The sequence below is a fragment of the Ammospiza nelsoni genome, chromosome 15 (assembly GCF_027579445.1).
Source record: "Ammospiza nelsoni isolate bAmmNel1 chromosome 15, bAmmNel1.pri, whole genome shotgun sequence".
NCBI classification, from domain to species: domain Eukaryota; kingdom Metazoa; phylum Chordata; class Aves; order Passeriformes; family Passerellidae; genus Ammospiza; species Ammospiza nelsoni.
Genome location: NC_080647.1, coordinates 4236384 through 4255499, shown reverse-complemented (window position 1 = coordinate 4255499; position 19116 = coordinate 4236384). Strand labels below are relative to the sequence as shown.

The following is a 19116-nucleotide window of genomic DNA, read 5'->3' as shown; positions in this document are numbered from 1 at the left end:
GCTGAAAAGTGAAGGATCCTGGCAGGGAGAGGAAAATTCCTCATTCACTATGATGGGAATTTTATCCTTTCTTCAACCACTTTTATTTTAACAGCTCTTTTTAGAGTTTCTCACCCCAGATTCACTATTTATTAATTTTTTTCCACTCTGGAATATTTTCCTGTGCCTTTACCCCCACATTGCTGAAGGAAGAGCTGGACCCCCGTGGGTGGGGCTGGATTATTCTGTGGCAGACCCAGGCACTGAGCTGGGGCTGAGTTTTGCCTGCTGTGTTACTCAGGTTTGCAGGATTCACACTCGGGCTGTTTGTCAGCTCTTACACGGGCAGAGCCGTGTTCTTAGAAATGAATTAATAATGAACTTGATGAGCTCATCTCTAGCTTGCTACTCCAAGCTTGTTAAAGGCCTTATTTCCCAGAAGTGCTTCATCTCCTACCACACCACACATAACCTGTTTATGGCTTTAATTAGCATTGAATTTAATATTGGGCTGTTTTACAATATCAACTTTATTTAAAACTTACATGCCATTGAAAGGCAGGGCAGTGCATTTGCAATCTCATCCTGGACTCCAAATATTAAATTTTTTAAAGTTTCTATTTTAGGCTGAATAATTTGATCACTTTTGATTTGAATAACTGGGTTAACTTTGCAATTTTAATAACTCCCATAAATCTTTGGTGTTCATTCAAGAAATATAACAAATAGTTGCTACTCAAACAGAATGATGATTAATTTTTATAGCGATCACTCCTATATTTTCCAAGACCTGAAAGACTATAGCACAATATTTATCTTGAAAAATAATTGTGTGAAAATTGAAGTATTCTGAACCAAGCAAATTTTATGGTGACTCCTATCTACTTTTACATATGGAGTATAACCAAGTGAGTTACTCAAGACTTTCCCTAAATCATCCTGTTTATTACTAAAGGTAATTCAGTTTTCTCCCTTAAATTTCAGGCATGTTGGTCTCTTTGACAGGTCTTGGCCAAATCAGATGCTGAGCCAGGGTTAACACATCTTTTCCAGTTTCAATGCACGTAGACTTCACTTTATATAAACTGGCACCCAAGTAAAGCTTTTGGCAACTTAAAGTTTCAGCTATTAGACACTTTCCCCCTTAAACTGGAGAAGTGAGCAGGAGATTGTCAGATCTGTCTGGCTGATTCACCAGCTCTTTATCAAATAGAGCTGAGTAAGTGTTACACAGCTCTTACTCTCAGCCCCTCACCTGCTGAGAAGTCAGGAGATAATTCTGCAGAACATGAAAGGTGCTTTTCAAAGAGAAATCCCTGGAATGGAGCTTCCCAATGGTGCTGTAAATAATCATAAAGAGCAGGTTTGCCTTTCTTCCTTTTATGTTCCCATAAACATGTTTCAAATCTGTGCCCGAGGCCACACCAGCCCTCTAATTTATTGTTCTCACATAAGAGCTCCAAAGTGCAGCACAAGTAAAACAATTTTCTGATCAGAATTAGCTGCAGGCCCCAAAGACTGGGTGAAACCATGATGTTCATGGGAGAGCACAGGGGCAAAATACTGCACCAGGAATTCCCAGCACTGAGCTGGAACATTCCAAATATCATTTCCTAGGCAAAATACTGTGCCAGGAATTCCCAGCACTGAGCTGGAGCGTTCCAAACCTCATTTCCTGGGCAAGTCACCTGGCTCCTCCTTTTTAAAATTAATGAACTATTTACCCCAGGCTTGTGGAGTTCCATTTGCCCCTCAGCCAGCCCCAGCCCCAGTGGCTGATGGAGTTTGCAGTGCCCCGTTGTGATTTTCCAGCACTCCCAAATCTGGGCTGGGGGATTCATCCCTCCTGCAGGAGGCAGGGGCTGCCCTGGCTTTCTGCACCAGCTTCAATTACAAAATTCACTTCATCAAATTCTGCTGCAATTAGTGCCAGTGGGAATTGATAAGGTTCTTCTGGGATCCAAGCAGTTCAGCTGCATTTCACAGAGCAGATTTGGTGATTCCAGCCCTCCACCTCTGAGCTGAAGGCAGTGTCACAGTCCTGTTGTGACCTTATGCTGGATATACAGCGTTAACTCTGCCAAATCTGAAATAAGTCATAGAAATAAGAAATTTCATCATAATGAATTATATTTAACAGACATTTAACAGCATTATTTGGTCTATTTGAGCTGAGTTTTTAAAAACTATGTAGAAGCAGATTACAAAATTTCACAAGTAAGTCACCCAATTTCTTTAAAAAATTCACCCTAAACCCCACCCATAGTTTATGTCATGCTAAACTCAGTTTTCTTGCTTGTAAACAAAGCTTTCTTTCTCCAGAGCTTTCCTTTGGGCCAAACATTTGGTGAAAGCTGGGGCAAAAGTTTGAGTGAGTAAAGAGAAGTTCCAGTTGAGTGAGGTTTTGTGACTGTTTTGGTGATTTCTTTAGGGTTTATTATTGGTTCTGGATCAAATATCCTATCAGTTATTGTGTGCTTTTACTCTCTGTGATACACAACTGTATTTGTACAGTAAATGCTGGTACCAGAAAGGTAATTTATTTGCTACAAAGCAGTGAATTTCTTTTGTCTATTACCCACTGGGGAAAACAAAAAAACAAAAACAAACCACCCACACCAAACCAGACTTCTGAGTACAGAGACATAATTGTGCATTTGTTTGACAGAGTCAAGTTAAAAAAATTAAAAATAGAAAAAAAATCCCATTAAGTGCATGAAGCAGATGCACATGCAAAGAGGGCACAGATTGGTTCACTTGTCAATTCTTAAGCTGTCTCAGGCTTTTTTCCTATTTTTCCAGCCTGACAAATCTAAGAAGACAATGCATGAAACAAGATCAACAGTCATGTCAAATTGTCAAATCAGAGAGTACTCCCAGTTTATCCCATGAATGATTTTGCCTAACAAATCCCAGCAAGAGTGACAAATCCAGCAGCAGAGGCAGAGCTGCTGGGGCTGAGGCACAGCAGAGATGAGCTCACGGAGCAGGAGCTGCTCAGGGTCACATTTCACCAGGAGATGCTTTGGGGCTCCTTTTGTGTGGAGGAAAATCAAGGCATCATCTCAGCTACCCCTGTTACAGCAGCCTTTATTCTCTTAAATCAATGTATTACCTGCATAAGCATTGAAAATAGGGAAAATAATGTACCTTAGGAAGGCAAATGGGAAATGCATTGATTTTTCAGGTGTTCAGTAAGAAAGACTGGGCAAAGAAGTCCACATAACAAGTACAAAATCAATTTTTAAATCTAATTGTGAATTGCAAAGAATTTTACTGTGAATTCTGTAATCTGATTATCCCGGTGATGGAAAACACATAATACAAAGCTTTTGATCAGAAATTAAATGTAAACTGCACTGAATAAATTCTATGTATGAAATAAATGGTTCAAGGGAATCTCTAATAGATTTAAAGATAACTTGATTTAAGTGAAATTTAACTTCCACTTAGTGCTAGTTTTTCCTTTTAACCAAATAATCTCTAATGTAGATGCAATCTCAAAATGAAAAAAAATATTTCTGCACTGAAACATTTCTAACACAAAACTGAAGTGGTGTACAAGGGCAAGAATTAATGATGAAAAGATGCAAGGAAGATAGGAAGTATATTTTATTTATTCTTTCTGTTAATGTGTCAGGATTTCACAGACTTAATTTTTAAAGGAACAATTAACAGAGAGAAATAATGAAAATAGTTGGACTTTTTCTTGAATTTACACCTTTTCAGGACATGTAATTTTTTACATATTCATTTAATTAAATAGCTTTTTCTAAAACCAGCCACCTGGTATGTGCAGTAAGTGGGGATATTAGCAAATCAAACTTTTCTGAGCCACAGAATCTCACTTCTTCTCCCCTCTTCTCCATGGTTTTATGGAACAGTTCTAACCATAACCTAAAAATTCTAACTTTTCACCCCTTTTTTATAGGAAGAGAAAAAAGGTTTTCCTCTTCCCTTGGTTTTCACTCTCCAACACTAAAAAAATAATAGTTCTCTCCAATTTATGGCTACTGAGATTGTCCAAGCTGTTATGTTTTTTCATTTGTGCTTTTTCACTCTGGACTTGTATTAAGGAGCAGCCAAGGGGGTGAGTGTGGTGCCCCTGTGGAAACTTTAATTGTCTTCACTCCCAGAACCTCCCACTGACCTAGGGCTGGCTCAGCAGAGTAAACTATGAAAGCCAGGAAAGAGAAATTCATTTATTTGTACATTGAGGAGTGGCATATTCTGGTTTTCAATGCAGTGTTAGGGGAGCAAAGCAATGTGCAATTGTTTCCAGCTGCTTGGCCCCCTTTAGCATTTCCCAATGTTTCTGTCAGTGGCTGAATGTGCTCCTGGTTCCTGACAATTTGGGGTTTTTTGGGATGATTCACTCCAGTCTCAGGCTGTGACAGCTCCTCACTGCCCTGGTGCCTTCACTCAGCCCAGGCCTGGGGCACAATCAGACTCTCAGAAGAGGCCCTGGGTAATAACCAGAATTATCTCAGTAAATTTAACTTAAATACTACCAGGCAGCTCTATTTTATCCCAAAGCAATGACAGCAGTGCCTGTTTGTAACCATCAGAATTAATTACAACCAAGCCTGATTTATTTAGAATTTAATTGAGACAAAATACAAAATTTACTTGTGCATTTTGATGACTTTACTCGAGGCTCATCTTTCCCTGCCTTTGGTTCACTGGAGTACAGGCAATAAAAAACAACCCATTTCTTGGTTGTTACAATGTGCTTTGGTAAGTGATTATGGCTTATGGGGATTTGTACAGTCCTGGAGGTAAAATGTTGTGGCTGAGGATCCCTGGGACATTTAGTGCTGCTCTGTCATCACAATTCCCATCCAGAATGCAAACCCATGCTCTGTTGGGTGGCCTAGACTTAGTGAAACATCCTGGTTAAGTTGTTTAATTATCAACAGGAAAGAGTTGTTGCAGTTTTCCAGGTAAAAAGGCAGGATTTGGGGAGGGAGCCCAGCCTGGGGTTGGGGTGTGGATGTGCACCTGAGATCCCAAAGGTGCCCAGACCTCCTTGTGGCCACAGGGGAGTCCCAGAGCAGGTGGGGCACAGCTCCAGAGCCCCAACAGCAACGCTGGGGCTGTGCTGGCAGCTGGAGCACCCAGCCCCTCCCCGGGCTGTGCATCCTCCATCCCTACAGAATCAGCTCTGCCAGGAGCTCCAGGGCCAGCTGGAACCCAGCCTCTGCCCACAGGGCACCTGGGACAGTTCAGAACCAACTGCCTGCCTTTCCAGGCTCTCCACAAAGAGCTTTTTATAACCTTGAAAAACCTGCAGTTTTCTGAGAAATGAAAGTGGTTTGCTCATCAAGGAAATTCATCAAGTTTATGCAGGGTTCCTTCGAACTGAGCTTGCATTTCCTTGGGAAAAAAAAATTAACTGTTAGAAAATGAGCTGTAATCTCACCACTTGTATATCTCCTGATTAACCTCAAAAACATTCACTCATGCTTTTCTTAAAAACACAAAACCTAAAATGGAGATTCTAGTTCTTTTACCAGAAGAGATTTTACCATGATAAGCCACTGAATGTCATCAGATAACCTTTTATGTGGGCTTGGCCAGGAGCTGACTCTGAATTGTGGTAAATGAGGTAAGAAAGTCCTTGTAACTCTGGTGGGGATGATCTTGGCCTTTGGAAGAGAAAAGCCTGAGCAGCCTTAGAGAAGGAAGATTAACTTCAGCTAATTCCAGATTTGGCCATTGAGGCCATGTGCATAAAACTGATGCTCTGGGTATCCTCAGAGCATCCCTGGCTCTGGGAGGTTAATCCTAACACTTCAGCTGGTGTCTGTGTTTGCTTCCAACATCCGGCACCCTAAAATTAACAATGAGCAAAAGAAATTCAGCAAGAAATTTAAGACGATATAAATTTCCATACACTGACCACACAAATGGCTGTGTCTGTTTTAACTTGGAAAATGGTAATTAGTCCTAATTTATCATTGGTGCTTAAGCAGAACCTCAGTTGAAGGCACTGAGCCATCCTGCTTAATTACCAAAGGCATATGGTAAAGTATGACTGAAGCTATTTTGCTCCAGTGCTAATGAGTTCAGAAATTCAGGAACAAATGATGAAAAACTGGTGAATAGAAATGCTGATAAAGGAGTGATGTCACTGCCAGTCCTGCAGTGAAGGATCTGCCCTGCAAGGGAGCAAACCCCAGGCAATGCAGGCACCGTGAGCTGAGGGAAATGATGCTGGAGACCACTGTGCTAAAGCTCTTCTGGAAATCTGTTAATCCATTTTAAATGTACTTCCCTCATGATAAAGATGAGTTATTGATGTGCTGATGCAAACAAGGGCTGTCAGCAGTGCTAAGCCTGCATTTGGTATTTGGGAAAACTAATCATCATTTCCATTTTCATCTCCAATTTGCTGACTTCTGCCTTAATACTGAGAGGCAAAGCAGTATGATTGTACAGTTCTTGATTTTCATAGTTCTGCAAGTAAATTAAACTCTCTCAGAATTCCCTGTAAGAAGTGAATGTTGTGGTCCCCTTTGGCTGCTTGGGAAAGCCATGAGATCCAGGCAGAGCCTCTGTGAGCCGGGGCTGTACCAATGGCAGAGATGAGGATCATTGCTGCGAGCAGGGGATCAATACGTGCTCGACTCTGAGCTATTTTTAGTGCACAGTTCACTCTCCCTTCGCTTTCTGCCTCCTTGCTGCGCCTCCCATCTCCCACACACCCCTCTCCTGGACAATAACAGTCACACTCACGTCCTTAAAAGCTTTTTTTTCTCCTCTAGTACAAGTGGGAAAGAATGACGCTGAAGAGTTTTCTTGTTTTGATCTGCAAAACAACTCGTCCTTTTGATTTTGCATGTACTGTTCACTAATGTCTGACTTGAGGCCTGTGAAAGATGGCTTTGTCATTATAATATTCATTAACCAAGAAGATAATTATTAACAAATTTGATGTTGCAAATGTTCGAAAAGGAAAAAGAGCTGCTTCTAGATAAACTCTCACATCAATTTTCTGGGAAATTAATTAGATAATTAAGAATTTAGTCACCAAGGAAGGGAATGGTTCAAAACATCCCAGGCATTATAGATGTCACAATTAGGGCTTTTTTCTTTGGTTATATCTCCTTGTTGATGAAAATAAGATAATTCTTTATTTTCCATTTGCTGAACATTAAGAAGTGACTTTTCCCTCTGTGTGTTAATTTCCTTTTCCTCCTAGTTTTTTAATTATATATTGTGTAAACATCTAGTAATCTTACATAAAGAAAACTCAAAAGGTACTTTCCCCAAGATTAGCTATAATATTTCCCTAAGGAAGTAAAGAATCTTCTTTTCTATCAAACTAAATAATTTGAGGACAAAGAAAGAAACCAATTTCACACATCCAATGTGAAATGCAAATATTGAAACACTTGGAGTTTACCAAGACTTTAGAAACCCAAAAGTCTGTATTAAACAAAATAAGGGAAAATAATGTTGATATCACAGCTCAACAACACTAAGTGTTTATATCACCAGCATTGTGAATCCAGACTAGCAAATAACCAAACTGCCATAGGCTGTTTTAGCTTTCTGAGGATACAAGTTTAATACAACTTTAATTTCCCAACACAGGCTTTCAGACAATAATTATCATAAGTCTATTTTATTTTATAGTCTTTTGGCAATTCAGGCAAGTTCTTGAAATAAATATCAATCAGAATAAATGTGAAAAATCCTTTATTCCCACTTATCAAACACACAGCAAATCTGAATCATGGGTTTAACAGCCTTTTTGTTTAGGTGTTGTGTCCGACTTTTCCAGATATTAAGGATGTGGATGCCTTCAGATTTACATGAGACGTTCCTTTTAAATACCTCTCTTCCTCATTTTTATTGTTCTGTTAGATGGATGAATCGTTTGGGTCTCGCAGCAATTGGTTACACACCTGATGACAAGGATATTCACCCAGATGAAGGTAATGCTTCAGTGGTTATAATCAGGAGAAGAGAGCAGACAGGACAAATCTGTTCAGTATTTCACTAAAGCTGGAGAGTTCATAACTGACTTTATCAACATATGGCCATATCATTCTAAATATCAATTTTGATAAGAATACATTTCCTCGAACTACATTTATTGGTGCCACCACCAAAGAAAATAAAATCCTTAGCAGTAGTTTTAGGAAATATTTAAAATTGGCGGTAAAGAGAATGCAGGGTTCAGGGTGAGGTGTGATCTCCCAGATCCCAGCCCTCAGGGATGTTCATCCCCATAAAAATGGCAGAGACTTGGGGCAATGTGTGCTTCAGCAATATTTGTTTGCACCTCCTGAGCTCGGGTGCCAGCCTTGTCCTCTCCCCATCACCCACAGTGGAACCTGTTATGCCCAATTAAATGAAGTGCTCAGGCTTGGCTCTACTTCAGCATCTGGAATGAGGCTTCTGTGTGAAGGTCTGGGAGCAGAAGTTGGTTTTTATGTGCAGTGGGAGTCAGGTGCCCGAGCTGCCTTCTGTAACCCTTTCCTAAATCATTCAGAGCTTCCCTGTTTGAGGGGCCAGACCTTCCCACCAGCCCCTTCCTGAGCGGCTGCCAAGCCCTGCAGTGACTGGGAAACTTTACCTTGCCCTTAGAAGGATGTTGCTGAAATGTGGGATCTGTTTTGTGGTGGAAAAGCACCCGAGTGAGAGCTGGAATGCTTTGTCAGCAGATTACTGGAGCGAGAGCGACCAGGACGACATCGAGGGCTCGCTGACGCTGAAGCAGGAGGGCTCCTCCACGCTGTGTGACAGCTACCACCGCACCCCCTCAGTGAGTGACACCCCTGCATGTGCCAGGGCCACCAAAAACAGCCCTGGGCCTGGGCTTGCTCCTCCCTTGTCCCGGGTGTTTAAACACCGCAAAGGTGGCGAAACAAAGACGGATGTGTTGTTAAAATGAAATTACTGCTGCTCCTTGTGAGCCAAGACCTGGATTTTTCCTTAGCAAATCAGTTAGGAAGGAAGGAGAGGTAAATGTTTCCTGACACACATCTCTCACCAGACTGGAAATATAACCTTTTTTTATAGGATTGGTGAAACTTCGCATCACAACAGAAACAGAATATTCAAATTTTACTTTCACTGCAGAATGTGAAAAGAATGTGATGGATGGGATAGTTTGTATTAACTGAGACTGGTTTTCAATTATGAATATTGGATACTGGATGCTATAGATTAAGATCAGCTCACATTCACCCAGTAATCATGTTTTACTTCTTTTTTGAAGAACAAATCTTTCTAGGACAGGGATTTTTTTACAAGATTGTGTACAATACCATGGTGATGACAATATTACAAACAGAACATTTCTATTAGACAAAACACAGGCAATTATGATAATTGTTCTATGATTCCAAGCACAGATAGGACTGTTCTCTATTTTTCTTTCAGATTTTTCTTCAGCGTGAATGACATGATCCTCACACAGCCAGAACCAAAGAAAGAGTGACTGAGACAACAGCATCACATGGGTGAAGCTCAGACTGATTTTCACCCATGTGATGCTGTTTTATCAACTGGGATACAGGTTAAGCCCCTCCCTTTCTGTTTTTCCACATTTTTGCCTTTCTCTTTGTTTTGAATGAAATTTATACACAGACCCAGAGAATTCATTCAAATAGTTTCACAAGTTCAACAGTCCCCCAGCCAAAAATCTTCCTGGGTGCTGAAGTTTTTGTTGTTTGGGTTTGGTTTTTGGTTTTTTTTTTCTGTTTGGCCCCTAAAACAAAAAAAAGAAAGGAAATCCAATTATGGTTTCTTTTGGAGACTTCCACTGTCCTCAGCTGCACTGAGTGTAAGCTGGATGGGTCTTCAGGAAATCTGCACCAGTGTTACACTTTCCTTTCCATCAGGAGTTGCTTGTGGGCAGAGAATGTGCAAAACAAGAATAGGGAGTGGTTCAAAGAGCACTTGTATAAAAGTTGTCACTGCTAATTCTCTTCTGTTTACAGTGGTTCATGTTATGACCAATCCAACCCATGAGTCCATCTGATTACTAGATATCACAGAGTGTTTTACACTGCAGTCACTTCTGTTCAAAACACCATCTCATGGGCAGGTGTTTTGTGTCTTTCCAGGTGAATTCCTCAAGCCCATTCCCCGAAGCCAAGCAAGGCCGACACTTTTCCAGCGAATCCACGTACTCCCATTCCTCGGCCGAGGACTCGCGGCCGGAGGCGGCGGGCAGCACGCACTCCTCAGGGTGCCGGCCTCCCTACCGAGAACGGCGCTCGTGGCAGGACCTGATCGAGACCCCCCTCACCAGCTCAGGGCTCCATTTCCTCCAGACCGTCCCTCCGGAGGCAGAGTACGCGAGCGGCCGGCCCGGAATGTCACCGGACAGACGGAGACAAGCCACGCTGCCCGTGCAGAGGCGCCACAACTTTGAGCAGGATGGCCCTTTTCCTCTGGTGGAGTGTCCCAGGGGACACAGCTCCCACGGGCGGCCCCAGAAACCGCGCAGCCAAAGCCTGCCCCGGAACAGAGACGTGCGCGGGAAGGGACGCGTGAAATCCATTGAGGACACCGACGACAGCCTGGATGAGAAGGTTCCTCTTAGAAGGCACAATAGTTTCTGTGCAGAAGGTAAGCTCTGGGAGATGTTCTGCTCCACTTCAAAATCCAGAGCAGTATTGCCACTGTTCTCAGCAAGGATTTTGTGGTTGAACTGCTGGATGTTGGCAAACACAGGCGTTTGTACTTGAAATGCCAAGATCTAGTGCTAAAAATTGAGCTTTGGGATGATGTTCTTGTCTCACCAAAATTAACACTGCAGAACTGAGTAAGAGGTTAAGATAGTACTGAATTGCAGTATTGCTGATTTTAGAGACTTCATCTGAATGATCAGGTTTGTTGTTAGGGTTCTTTGTTTCCTTTCAGAAAGCGTAAAAGAAATTGAAGATATCACAGATGGTCTGCAAGAGCTCTACAGAACTCTGGAAGAAGCCAGTCTGTCAGCTTTCGGAGAGCAGCGTCCCTCCACCAAGCAGGAGTTCCGCAAGTCCTTCGTGAAGCGATGCAATGACCCAGTGATCAACGAAAAGCTGCACCACATCCGAGTCCTCAAGAGCACTTTAAAAGTAAGGCTTTATCCTGATTTTGTGTGGCTTCATCCCTGATCTGTATGCAAGGAATATAAACTGGAAAAGTCTAATTGTCCATCAGAGAATGCTGGTGGGTTGAAGGGACCTTAAAGCCCATCCAATTCCATCCCCTGCCATGGGCAGGGACACCTTCTGCTATCCCAAGTTGCTCCAAGCTCTGTCCAGCCTGGCCTTGGACACATCCAGGGATCCAGGGGCAGCCACAGCTTCTCTGGGCCCCTGTGCCAGGGCCTCCCCACCCTCACAGCCAGGAATTCCTTCCCAATATCCCAGCTAACCCTGCCCTCTGGCAGTGGGAAGCCATCGCCCCTTGTCCTTAATGTCACTCTCTGTCTTTAATCTTTTACGTTTCTATTGTTAATGCTTTTTTTTTTGTAGCTTTAAAATTAAGTTTCAAAGAAACTAAAAATCCTTCAAAGCAAGTATGTTCCATCTTAAGGAAAAAAAAGGAGATTATTTGGCACTCTGTGTGGGCAAATTGTAGCATGTGGCACAGACTGAGCTGTCAAACAGTTTATGCTGTAATACTTCCTGAATTTAGGTAAATATTAAAGTTTCCATAGTAGTTTTCCTGGCACTTGGCATTAAAGAAGAAATAAAGTGCTGGAATACAGAATTTCATTTTGACCTCTCCTCTGTCTTTCTGGAATTTGCCAGGCAAAGGAAGGGGACCTCACAGTTATCAACAGCCTTCTGGACGATCCCAACTTAACATCCAAGAAGTTCAAAGATTGGAAATTAAAGAACTATGAGTTTTTCCTGGACATTTGTGAGTACAGTGCTGCTGGGAAGTCTCAAAACGGAGCCTCTGAACTGGCAAGCTCAGCCCCAATGCTGACACACACACACTCCTTCATCGAGACTCATGTGTGACAGGAGCTCAGCCTGGCCACTGCTGGGTGCCTGACAGAGGCAGGCAAACCCTGGTGAATTTAAGGTACTCAGCAGTACTGTAAATACTTGGGTAAGAGAATAGTGCCACAGGATGCCTACTACATTGCATGATAAGACAATGATATTCTTTATGAATTTTTTTGTTTGCTGTTATCAACCAATGTCCGTATTGAGCTCTGCATTAGGAAGAAGCGGTGCAGAAGTGTAACTGAAAATAAATACCAGTATATTTAAAGTACTGTACTAAAACTCAGCTTATAGTATGAGCTCCTGCAATCATTTTATATATTTAGATATATATAAAATCATATCTATGTATATAAAATGTAACATGGTAGTTGACATTTCCTTTTAAAATTCCCTAAAGTTCACACTTTCACGCATTTTTTCTTGAGAAAAAAATATAAAAAATGAAGACATGAATACATTGGCCACTCTTAGAGATGAACATTTATTTTTGCAACATTTCCAGGTAGTGACCATCTTTGCAAATAAAAGGACAGAGTTATCAAAATGTAAACTCAATCCCTATAGTGTGCCTTAAAATGTACACTGTACATCTAAGAAATAGATCCCAGTCTGGCCCTATGGGCACTCTGTACATGCCATTTAAATACTGTGTTTGTAACGTGCTGTGCCTGCCTTTAAACGAACGAACACGAGCAAACAGGTTTGGCACAGAGGTAAGATACGAGTAGAACAATATGGGTTGTTCACTAATGCTGCAACTTAAACAGGTTTTAGTAGGATTTGAAGTATTTCATGGTGAAAGAAAAAGAAATCTGCACTGAGTAAGGTACATACTGCAGGTTTTCATCATTTCTTCACTGTGAATTGAAGTGACACATGACTGTGAGTCACAAAATTCAAAAAAAGCATGAGAATGAAGCTAAAAAAACCTCCTGAACTAATCAATTACATTCTGTGATACACTGACATCTATAGCTGAGTTCATAATTCAAAATTATGTAATGTCTGGCAATAATTTTTAACTGCTAGCAGTACATTTGCAAGTGGGTGAAGTTATTCAAAACATCATTCAAAAACCAATCGGTATTGATTGGTTTGGGAAGACACACAAGTCACACAGTGGATTTCACTTCCTTGCCTGGGTGAGAATGGTTTGGAAGAATCAGATTTTGGGGAAAATACTTGTATTCTTGGGGGGGAAAAAGATTGCTCTGGATGCTACTGAACATAGATTTCAAAGCCATTCACAGTTTGCTTTGACTCTGCTTGTAGAATAGTTCTAAAAGGCAGAATGAAGGGGATGTGAATACAGCTGATGTCATTTCTCTGAAACAGATTTCACTGATCATTTTTTCACAAGATAAACCTAATTGTCTCTCATCCATCAAGGACTGTAAAATTCATGCAGTTCAGTATAACAGAGGCAAAAATGTCATCTCAGTGAGGTCCTAGTATCCAGGAGGAGATTCCATTGTTCCAAAGCCAGTCCAGGTGAAGGTGTCCTGGGTGTTCAGTTCTGTCTCCACAGAGCAGCTGAGGGGAGCTGACCTTGACTGGACAGGAGGAGGAAAATTGCCACAGGAAAGCTCCTGGGTTGAGACAAAGACAGGGAGATCACCTGCTAGTTATTGTAGGCAAAACAAACCTGACTTGGGGAAAATTCATTTATTAACAATTTAAAATACAATTGCATAGCAAGAAACAAAGACAAAATTAAAAACACCTTTCCTTTGCCTCCCTGCTTCTTTCCAGTCTTAATTTCATTCCTTATTTTCAGTGAGCAACAGAATAAATTATAGAATCCATTTAGAAATGAATTCATATTATACATGCAAGCAGTGATGGATAGTCACAGAAATAGTTACATAGATTGAACTGTCTAAATTCCTAAAGAAATGTAAAAATGCCTATTGTTTCAAACTCAAAAGATGGTTTGTGCTTTCATAATGAAAATATCTATATTGTTTCCAAATAGCTTTCCAAAAGGATTTCAAATGCCACTGCTTCATCACTCAAGACATAACTGAGCATATTCAGTGAAGTCACAAGCAAGCAGAGAATACTACTTAGCGATACAGCTGAAAATGAGAAACATAATTGGGAAGACAGATTTCTCAGAAATGACACAAATAGTAGGGAAAACAGATCATCTCTGTTTTAAGTTTAAATACAATTTCTGTAATATGAATAGATGAGATAAATAGTAGATAGTTCATACTTTTGCTTAGCTTATCCTTAAAAATCTTTCAGTGTCATGAGATCATCTTTTCTGAAATTCTTGGAATTGTGAGTCTGCATTCTGCTCTTGCAGAGCAGCTCTCAGCAAATGTGATTTGCACTGAATAGGCCAAATAAATTGTCCAGGAGATTCATGAGATGAAATGAGATGAGATACACTGGAGAAATTCCCTCTAATGGGCTTAAGATTAACTGGGAGAAAAGTCTGAACCATTTGTCTGGCATTGCTTGTGCCTTAGAGCAAGCAAAATCTAATTGCTAAATTAAGCAATACAAAGACTCTATTCTTTCACAAATGTCAGCTGGCATTTGGAAGCCATTTCACAAGAATTTGTCATTCTCCTGGCACATTTCCTGAACCCCGCCCCGCAGCCCTTCCCTCTCAGCCATGGGTTCTTCCTTCTGGATGTTGGTTCCAGTCTAAATGGACTGCAGAGAGGAATGTGCACAGTCACCACAGCACAATTATTTGGATTTTCACCACCTTTGAACTCACTGGAATGCAAAGTACAATACAGATAAGGTATTTAAAAATTCATGCAGCAAGTCCTGCTTATGTATTAAAGTACATCCAATTCTCCTGGACCAACAGGTACTCGAACACACAGTACAAAGCAGCTGGAATTGTTGTGGTCGTTTTGATGCCACATTTTTAAATAGGAAAAGAACAACGCTTGGCTGTTGAGTTCATCAAGGGAAATAAATAGCACCTGTACAATAGATTTAATAATTTACCAGTTTTCCTGCCTGAATTCTCAGGTAAAACTTGGTTTTTAACATATACAACATGGAAATGTTGTTTGGATGTGCTTTATTTGACTGGATCTTATTAAAGTTAGTGTCTTCATTCAAAATTGCTTCAGGTAAAATGTCTCAGCCCATACACTTTCTCTGACACTCCACAAGCTGAGTCTTTTTGTTCCGGCTATTTTTCATTACAACTGATTTAATGCTCCCCCTGAGCTACTGATTCCCCTCCTTTTTTAATACTGTTCTGTATTCAGTGACATGTCAGATCTTTAAAAGTGTCTTAACAGCTCTCTCGGCATCACTTCCTGAGAGAACCAAGACATTTCTCTTGGTTTCATTACTTTAAGTGAAAACTACCCTGAGCTTGCTCTAATTGACACGAACAAAAACCAGAGGAGGAGGAGGAGGGCGTTGTTATCAGGACATTCAGCTCTGGCTGCTGCCTTTTGAGCTGGGAATGTGGTGCTCCACTGGCTTTTTCCAAGGAAAAAGAAATGAGTGCTGCAGAGAATTGTGCAGGGCCAGCTAAGCCTCCTCTCCCTCCTCTCAGCAGTTACAGCTCCTTCTCCAAGGTCCTGTGAAGGACAGCACAGGTACCTTTGAAGGAGTTCCTTTACAGGCTCTGGGAAGGGCTCAGCCTCCTCAAAAATGGTACAGTTCTGCTGCTGACCTTTAGGAGATTTCACTTTAAATGTTAATAGGACCTCTGGGAGAAAAATGAAGAATCTGGTAAAAATTGTTTAACTCAACAGAAATCTGAGGAGAACAAAGAACATTCTTTTCTTTGTCTCAAGTAATGTAAATGCAAAAGGCCAAGATTATCACAAACTTTATTTACCATATTCTTTCCTCATGTATTCTTACTGTCTTCCAAAGTGATAAAAGCATTCTTTCTGCCAAAAATAGCAGTATTTATGACCAAGGTGATATAGCTGGGGCCTGTTGATCCTTGAGGAGAGACAGCAGAGCTATTTTGTGATAATTCACCAACAGTTGGTACAAACCTTTCATGCAGTGGGGAACAAAGTCCTTCAAAGATGGTTTGTGTAAAAGGACCCTTGGCTAAGGCACAATGCAGCACAACAAACCCAGCCCCCTCTGCAATGCCTGTCAGCTGCCCCTGAACTAGAGAATGACACCAGGCAATTGAATTATACTTTAAACACTCAATTTTTCAGTAAACCAAGTCTTGTCTCTCCACAGAGGTTCTGTCTCCAGAGCCAGTCCTAGGGAGATTCCTTAAGGAAGAGAGCCCAGGCCTGTCTGTATTGCTGGGCTCCAGCCTGAACCCCATTCAGGGCATGCCTGGGTTCCCCACATTTAATGTTAGAGAAATAAGAGTTGCCTGGGTCTCCTAAAGGATTTTATTCTCTCCTCAGTTTTCACAGTAGGGAATGGTGCTTTAGGGCAGCCAGAAGGGCACAGGTTTTCCATGGTAGATTTTGCATGTACCACATGCCTTAGGCCACAGCACATCACACCTTCCCTGCTGCCAAATGATGTTTATTTACCACTAGGACCAAAAATGGGAAATAACAGGAAAGACAGGAGAAGCAATATTAGCTATTTGTTTATATTCAGTATTAAAAAGCTCTTTTTCTTCCAGAATGTTTCCCTCACCAAAGCTGAGGCTCAGGGTAGGTTTCCCAGGCAGGAGGCTGTGGGGAAGGGTCCTCCATCTCCTCTCTCAGATGAATTCACACTGTGTAATGTGAATTCACAGAGCCTCAAGGCTGAGGCTCTTGATGGATGTTAAGTGGGCACAGATCTGAAAATCCCTTCTGAAAATCACATCTGAGCCCTATCAGCAATTGTATGGAAATTTCATGGCTATTTAAACCAAAACTAGTAAGTTGTATTTCCTTACTTGATGTTTATAGTTATTTTCTTTGCTCCCATTACCCACAAGTGAAATGAGATGTTTCTGATCACTTCCACTCTCTAACATGTGGGCAGGGAACACTTCACTCTGGATATAACTAATAGAAAAAGAAACATGTTTTAAAGCTTATTTTCTGTATTTTACGGGTTATACCACTCTTGCACATCCAGGAGGAGGTTTATAAATAATATTGTTTAAATTTTTATCAGGTTTGAAGACAGGTGATACACTACTGGGACCTCCTCTTAATAAAAATATTTAAATAAGTCAGACAGAAACTGCCTTCAGGAAAAGAACCATATTCACTCTTAATGTAGGCCAGACAGATATATCTTTATTTTTATGAAGAACATACATGTGTTAGAAGTGACAGTTAGGGACTTTAAGCATTAATGCCACTGTGTGAGCAGTATTTGAAAGAAAGCAATGTTGTAAAAATGATCAAATATGTCGACAACCTGCTGTTTGACCAGCTAAGCCCTGTAGCTTCTGTCCTCACATTTCTAGAATATTGTTCATGCTCAGGCGTTGGTGAGGGTATCAATACAGATCTTTTTACTAACAGTAAATGTGTCTGTCCGAATGCTGCAGATTAACTAAGGATGTCACATTATACATATTAACTATTGCATTTTTTCACTAGCAACCACAAAACAAATATGTCTTAACAAACTGTGTTCGCTGGCCAAAACACCAGTAAGACCCTGTAACCAGTTAAGACTTCTGTTTTACTGAGAAACAAGGATTTCAGCTTGAAAATCTCATGAGAAAACAGGTTAGGATGTAAGAGAAATGCACTAGTATTAATAAACGTTTTACATTCGACACATACTGTATTACAAAGACAATATCCTTGTAAGACCATTAATTGCTGGGCCATAGGTGACTTCCATCTAGGTTACTAATAACTAATAAACCTTGTACAGAGCCTTTTTTAGATAACGCTTACATGTATGGAAATGTATGACACCCTTGTACTATGGCTTGCACTTTACTTGCATTAAACTGTGAAGTAGGCTGTAGTAATGTCTTTGTATATTCAGGGGTTGAAATACCAAAGCACTGGAGTATCGTACTGCTGGTGTTCAACCTGTCCAACGTGCTGACAACGTGTATTTTGCAAACCCCACCAACTTCAAATCTTTGGCAAATAACGCTATGGGGTCTCCATGGTCTTTGTTTCTTTGTAAATATAAACATTCTTACTGTTTCTGTAGCAATAGGAGGTTATAAACCAAACTTTCACTAGGACTGTTTTCAATAACAAAAAAGAAAAAAAATAAATAAAAATCTATAGCGCCTTGTAAAAAAATCATGGAGACTCCATGACCTGTGGGCATTTTTGTTTACAAGCAGTATGTATATATGTATTAGAGGCAGAACTGTTATTTATCACAAAGTTATATTGTGGATGATTCTTTCTTAAATAAATATATGTTTTCTGTCATTAAGAAAAATAAGTATTTTAGAGCCATCCTGAGAAGTTTGAAGTGTCAAGCTTCAAATACGAGTAATCTTCCATGTTTCAGCCTTGTTTTTCTAATCAGCTGGGAGATGAACTGAGAGGCAATGGAAAACCACCTGTCCGTGCCAGGGAAATGCTGGAGTTGTACGTTTTTGAGCATTCTGCAACTTTTCTATAGTGCCCATCGTGCTTAATGTTTTGACAAGCAGATGCTCCATCAGTATCACAGTAAATCCCTCAGCTTGTGGATGCTACAGAGAGAAAACCAATGGTTCTAGACTAATACAGGTCAAACGAGGTTTCAACCCCTGGATAACACAGTATTTCTTCAGTTTCACAACAGTATTTTTAATTTTATACTTGTCTATGTTGAAAGATAATCCAATAGTTTCTATAGGCAATGACCATTAGGTTTCTTTTTTCCCTCTTTCCAGATGAGTTCTGTGTGAATTACTGTAACCGGCTGCGTTTTCTATCACAGATAAATAACTTGTTAACTTTTTGTGTGTCTACAATGAAAATTTATGAATGGAAAACTTCACTGTGTGTTGCTCACTGGGCATATACCTCATGGTACATTGCACAGACATGTAAGTCGTAAGTTGCACTGCAACATTAAAAAAAAGGAACATATTGCTCTTTTTTCAAAGATATTAACTTATTTAAGAGATATAGTCTGTACATTATTAAAAAAAAACAAAAACAAAAACAAACATTTATTCTTCCTAAATTCAAACAAAGCTTTTGTTTTGGGGAAAGAAAAAAAAAAGTTGTAAACTTCCGTTGTAAATTTGGACTTCAATAAACGAATTATCTGCACTTAGATTGTG

General features: G+C 40.5%; 1 protein-coding gene across 1 annotated transcript in view; it reads left to right on the top strand.

Annotated features, from left to right (window-relative positions):
• Positions 1–11977, top strand: part of LOC132079983 (connector enhancer of kinase suppressor of ras 2-like) — a 166626-nt gene extending 154649 nt beyond the window's left edge. The window contains exons 21-25 of the mRNA XM_059482922.1: positions 7852–7922; positions 8652–8755; positions 10062–10569; positions 10864–11063; positions 11745–11977. Coding sequence (XP_059338905.1) covers positions 7852–7922; positions 8652–8755; positions 10062–10569; positions 10864–11063; positions 11745–11960 — 1099 coding nt within the window. The 3' untranslated portion in view covers positions 11961–11977. The remainder of the gene's footprint in view (positions 1–7851; positions 7923–8651; positions 8756–10061; positions 10570–10863; positions 11064–11744) is intronic.
• Positions 11978–19116: the final 7139 nt, after the last annotated feature.